Source organism: Helianthus annuus, chromosome 12 (assembly GCF_002127325.2).
Source record: "Helianthus annuus cultivar XRQ/B chromosome 12, HanXRQr2.0-SUNRISE, whole genome shotgun sequence".
In the NCBI taxonomy this organism is placed as follows: domain Eukaryota; kingdom Viridiplantae; phylum Streptophyta; class Magnoliopsida; order Asterales; family Asteraceae; genus Helianthus; species Helianthus annuus.
In genome coordinates, this window is record NC_035444.2 from 91,495,729 (window position 1) to 91,501,415 (window position 5,687).

General features: G+C 36.8%; 1 protein-coding gene across 6 annotated transcripts; it reads left to right on the plus strand.

Moving 5' to 3' along the window:
* On the plus strand, window positions 1–3,261 carry LOC110895435. 6 transcript variants are annotated; one of them, XM_022142750.2, is made up of 5 exons: window positions 1–313; window positions 430–516; window positions 852–1,115; window positions 1,208–1,350; window positions 3,029–3,261. In XM_022142750.2, exons 3-5 carry the CDS (start codon window positions 866–868, stop codon window positions 3,119–3,121), a joined length of 486 nt encoding a protein of 161 aa, XP_021998442.1. In that variant the 5' UTR covers window positions 1–313; window positions 430–516; window positions 852–865; the 3' UTR covers window positions 3,122–3,261. The 6 variants fall into 6 exon arrangements, with proteins under 6 accessions (XP_021998442.1, XP_021998443.1, XP_021998438.1 ...); XM_022142751.2 differs by having other exon boundaries at window positions 436–516; XM_022142746.2 differs by having other exon boundaries at window positions 2–313; window positions 430–511.
* The last annotated feature ends 2,426 nt before the right edge of the window (window positions 3,262–5,687 follow it).

Genomic DNA, 5,687 nt, shown 5'->3' on the forward strand with positions numbered 1-5,687 from the left:
GTTGATACCGAGCGAGAGAGTTGCAGGTATTAAACAACCAACACATGTATGAAGTATGAACACCACAGTGTCGTACCACTGTTGCTAGTAGTCACTTTCACAAATTTCAATTAACTCACTCACACTCACCTCCATAGCCATATAGCCATAGCCATAGCTAACGTCTTTCTCTCTCTCTCACAATCAAATCACCAATGGAATCTATCCTCATCGATCACTGTTACCCTTCCGTCGGTCCACGTCTCCTCCACTGACGCTCTCCATTTATTGGCTCTGAACCTCTGTAATCCTACAGTTTTCAACATTTTCACAGGTACGTATGCTGTTCGTCACCTCTCTGTCATTTATTCATTCAATTCGGTGACCTATACAGAATTTGCTTTAAAACCTACGGTTTTCGGATTTCTGATTGCAATGTGTTATCGGAAGGTTTAGGTTTTACGTGTTGACGAATCGGATCTGTTCTCAGTCATTGCACGTACAGTTTTTCTACATCTTCACAGAATCACAGGTAACGTATGTTATTATTCATCTCTGTATCATTGAATTCGATAATTTACACATAAATTGCTTTAAAAACCTACGGTTATTGAATTTCTGATCGGAATGTTTAGGTTTACGTATGTTATTCAATATTCATCATCTCTCTGTTCATTGAATTCGATACTTTCTACAGTTTTTATACTGAATTTGCTTTAAACACGTACTCAGATTTCTGATCTGAACGTTTAGATTTCGTTAGTTTAACAGATTTTGCTTCAAAAAACTACGGTTATTGAACTTCCGATCGGAATTTGTGATCGGAACATTTACATTTAGGTTACGAGTAACCGGATCTGTGATTGTTGAAGCTAATAGGTTACCGATGGGGAACTGTCAAGCTGCAGAGGCCGCGACGGTTGTGATAGTGCATCCAGGCTACAAAGTCGAGAGGATTTACTGGTCTGTAACCGCTCGTGACGTCATGAACTCGAATCCCGGCCACTACGTCGCGCAAGTGCTTACGTCACCGGTGGTGAAAACCGATAACGGATTGCCGGTGAAGCAACTGAAGCTTCTTCAGCCAGATCATACGTTGCTTATTGGCCAAGTTTACCGCCTCATCACCTACGAAGGTAACCATTCAACTACTTCATGACGTCATCATATCATTGATCATGAACTTGAATTTATCATAACGTTGAATAATAATTTACAATTTTTTTAGATGTTTTGAAAGAATTTGCTGCGAAGAAATGTGTGAAGCTCGGGAAGTTGTTGATGGAGAGAGGAGTGATTGAGGTGAGGAAGAAGAAGCACACGGCGGTTGCTCCGGCGACGGTGCCGGTACGGAACGGAAGTTCCGGCAAGGTAAGCATGCTTAACATCATTTACACGTTGAGTTAGATGATAAAAGTTTGTTGGAATGGTTACAACATTCGTATCTTTGTGGTCCATGTGGTTTTGATTCTGTAAGTTGGCTACTATATCTTCTGTCACTAAAAGATCGTCACCACGTACAGTGAATTTTACCATAACTTTTAGGTTAAAAGTTGAATAATTAGATTGCTGAAATATGTTTAGAATGGCTCGATGATCACACATTCATCTTTTGACACCGAATCTTGTTAGAGAGGTGGGGCGGTACGTGATACTCCAAGTTCAACGTGTGGAAAAAACTTTTTTCCCACCGTCACCATTAGTTCAACGCGTGATACAATAACGAAAACCCGATTCCCTGATTTTTTTCACGGCGTGATATATGTTAGTTGTTGGTTGGGGGGAAATTGTTGGGTGTGGTGGTGTGTGATGACCACCGCCACTAAAAAAAGTTGTGAGTGATGGAAAAATGGTTGCTGACGTGGCGGAACATGATTAGATATTGTGAGTGATGGAATTCTATCAACCACCCCACTCTCCTTAGGGGACTCGGGCTCGTGCGTTATTCCATAACGCAATCCAGTTTTCCACGCGTTATTCCGACCGCCGGTACAAACTAAAACGCGTGATACATTAACGCAATCCGGTTTTCGTTATCTCCATCACGCGTTAATGTTTTGTTTTGTGAGGGTATTTGTTGGTTGGGGGGAAATTGTTGGGTGTGGTGATGAGTGATGACCACCCCCACTAAAAAAGGTTGTGAGTGATGGAAAAATGGTCGATGACATGGCGGAACTTGATTGGTGCTTGTGAGTGATAAATTCTATCACTAGTGAACCAACCCCCCTCCCCTTAGTATAACAACTTGTATATATATTTTTTACATGAAATATACGAGTTGTATATCCTTTTACACATCTTACCCAACAAAATATATACCCAATTGGTTATAAGTGCTTTCTTACAATTTAGAACTTCAGAAATAAGTAAATTTGTAATTAAGTTACTCACATCCCAGTTCCCAGGTTAAGCACTTGACTAAAGCATTGGTTTTTCAGATCTTTTTAAAGATATTTTAATGAATAAAGTAATGAAAATAAGCTGTTACCATGTCATCCTCATATGTGCATTCTTGGAATTTAAAAAATTAAATAAAGTAGTGCTTAGCTCAAAAGCTGAAACAAGCAGGGGGCACTTATAAACATGACCTTAATTCATCCAATAGATATTAGCAACTCACACTTCTGATTTTATTAATATATCTAAGAATCATTAGCAATCGTGTATTCACTATTTTTATAATTATGTTCAATAGATATTAAATAAATAATGCATTCACCATTAGTTATCGAAGTTACTTGTGAATAAATGTTAGCAGTGATATACGCAAAACCATCTGTTTGTTAATTAATATTGATTACACAAATATGGACTTTTCACATATACTGAAAGTCTGTTATGAAATGAGTAAATACGCAACAAATTTAAATTTAAATAGACAACCGTATAAATAAATGTTCTTTATGTTTATGATTGAGTTGCAATACTATTGTGTTAATGTGACTCCTTATATTTTGTAAATCTGAGTGAATATCTTACGTATATATGTTGTTACTATCTGTAAATATATATATTTATTTGGATTAATGGTGATTTTGACATACCGCAGAATGGTAGCAGTAGCAGCAGAAGACGAAATCAAAGTCATGGTGGAGGACAATGGAAACCAGCTTTGAAGAGTATTTCAGAGCTTGGAAATTGAGTCATCTTTTGTTTTCTTCTTTCTTTCCACTGTTCCTGTCAATAAAAAACTCAAGTACATTTCGTCTTTCTTGAGGTTGTTTTAACATTTAAGATCTAAAATTTGTATAATATTATGTAGAAAAGACTCTTTTTAACCAAGAGTAATTTACACAAAAGAGTAAATTACAAGTTTTGTCATTTACGTTAACATCTTTTTACAGGCGGTGTCCTTTGGCGAAAAAGTTGACGGGTTTTTTATTTAATGTTTCAAAATATTTCACAGTATGTCCTTTAAGACTAATAAAGTCAAACATTGAATTTAAGGGACTAATTTTTCGAAAAATCGAAAACTTTGATTATAGAAGGACTGGAAGTGTCAACATGGTAATCATAAGCCTCTGAATAACGTTATACGGTAATCATATTCGCAAATAAGCCACTTGTTGATCAAGAGTAGCCGTTTGCGTAATTAATTGAAAGTTTGCGAAATGAAGGGTTAAAAGCGTCAACATGTTAATTCTTACCTCTAAGTGACCTTTTAACAAACCGGAAGCTTCATGGTATTTGATTATACTCTCGGGAATGCCAATTATTGTCCATTAAGGGCTTTTATGCCTTTAAGTGACGTTACGCGCAACTTTGCAAGTTTAAGGGGTTAAAAGCGTCAATATGTTTAATTATACCTCTGAATGACCTTTTTACGAACCCGAAGCATCGTGATATTTATTAATATTCCTAAGAATGCCTAATATGGGTTAGATAAGGCTTCGATGCTATTAAACGATAATATGCGCAAGTTTGCGCATTAGAAGGACTATTTGCGTCAAACTGCAAAAGTCTGTCGATTCGTATGGTATCGAACCTTCCAGAATATGATCATAAGTGAAACATGCCCTAAATATCCTTTACATAGCTTAGAAATACGCTTAGAGGTGTTTGGTGCGCAAAAATAAACTTATTTGATCAACAGGGACTAAAAGCGTCAAAGAGTGCATAAGTTTGCATTTTCGCGCATATCTTACGTTCTGAATATATCCGGACATCCAAAAATTTATGTAATCATTAAAATATTTAATTTTAGTGATTGGCATGATAAAATTCCATTCGTCGTGTAATTTGGATCGTTTTTCGCGTCCATTCGTGTTTCGTCGTAATTAGCCGATCAACGCAACCGTACGACCAAACGAACCGACATCCGACATATTTTTGAGCATGGTTTATGTTCCCTATGTTTAGACATCATTGTAGAGCCTTGAGAATGCCTTAACGGGCTTTAAACGGGTCAAATATGAGCTTAAACACATACAGGGACCAAAACTGCAACTTCTGAAAGTTTGTTTGCCGTAGCCTACGCCCCCTGCAGCGTAGCCTACGCCCAGGTCTGGGCAGATTCTTATTTTCAGCATTCTGGTCGTTTTTCAAGGGCTTTTATGTAAAATTCTCAATACCATGAGCTGGTTTTCAACCCCCATTGTATTTAGAAACCATGGGCACACATGGAGGGCCAAGATTGAAGCACGGGTTACGAGAAACGATCCCAACGGTTCTTGAAATCCTATATAAACCCACTTGTTCTTGCTCTCATTTCACACTTGATCTGAATTGTTCTAAGTTGGAGCTTCTATGCTTCATACCTGAGCAATCTAGATCAATTCCATCCTTGCTTGGACCCTTTGTAAGTGTCCTTTCGTGCTTAGTTTAATTGTTTGGCTCTTAAAGCCGAAAAGTCAAGCGTTCGCGATAAACGCTTTGACTTTTAAACGATCGAGCCATTGTTCGCAACGAACATGGCTACGTGAACGTAATTAGGTAGGTATTAAACCCTCAAAAGGGTACTTTCTAATTACCACGTTTGCTTACTTAATTGTCTGGTCAAAGTAATTAAAATAAAAGTCAAGCGAGTCGGTTTTTAAAATAAATTCATAACTAATGATGTAAAGGCAATAAAATCAGTTTTATCACTTTAATAACTTGGTAAATATTAATTGAACATGTCTAGGCATGTTCGACCCGACAATTCTAAGTTTAGGCTCGGTTCGGAACCGAAAGTCGCAAAAGTAGACTTTTGCTTTGACTTTCAGTTCTGACCCGATTTAACTTAGTTTAGATATGCCTTAGGATTCCTTTAGGACCATGTTATAGGTTAGTATAACTCTCTGAGGTTATACAACTTGGTTCCTTAGATCCTAGTTTATTGTATGTTTCCGTTAATTGCCTAAAAGTTGACCATTATGCCCTTTTGATGTAAAAACAAGATTTTTGAAAACGTGAAAGGACAATAACCTTTGTTACTGATTTATAAACTTGTCCTAAAAATTTGACATCAGTTTGAGGTCTAGATTAGGAGTTATGCTCAATAGCGTAAATAAAAGCTTTTTATTAATTAAACGACATAATTAGCATATAGCCTATCTAAACCTAAATTTTGACACCAATCTTTTTACCCACTGATATAATATAATATTTTGGGATTTTTGAAGATTTTTATTTATTTTTAGGCTGAGCATAACATATGGTTCTTGCTTTAATTCGGTAATTGTCGGTTATACCCTTTTTGCCCATAAAATGAGTTTTACGTAACATTT

Coding starts and splice junctions, on each gene's coding strand:
- LOC110895435 (XM_022142750.2), top strand. CDS start 866: ATGGGGAACTGTCAAGCTGCAGAGGCCGCGACGGTTGTGATAGTGCAT. Junction 1,116..1,207: donor CCGCCTCATCACCTACGAAG/GTAACCATTCAA, acceptor CAATTTTTTTAG/ATGTTTTGAAAGAATTTGCT. Junction 1,351..3,028: donor GGAACGGAAGTTCCGGCAAG/GTAAGCATGCTT, acceptor GACATACCGCAG/AATGGTAGCAGTAGCAGCAG.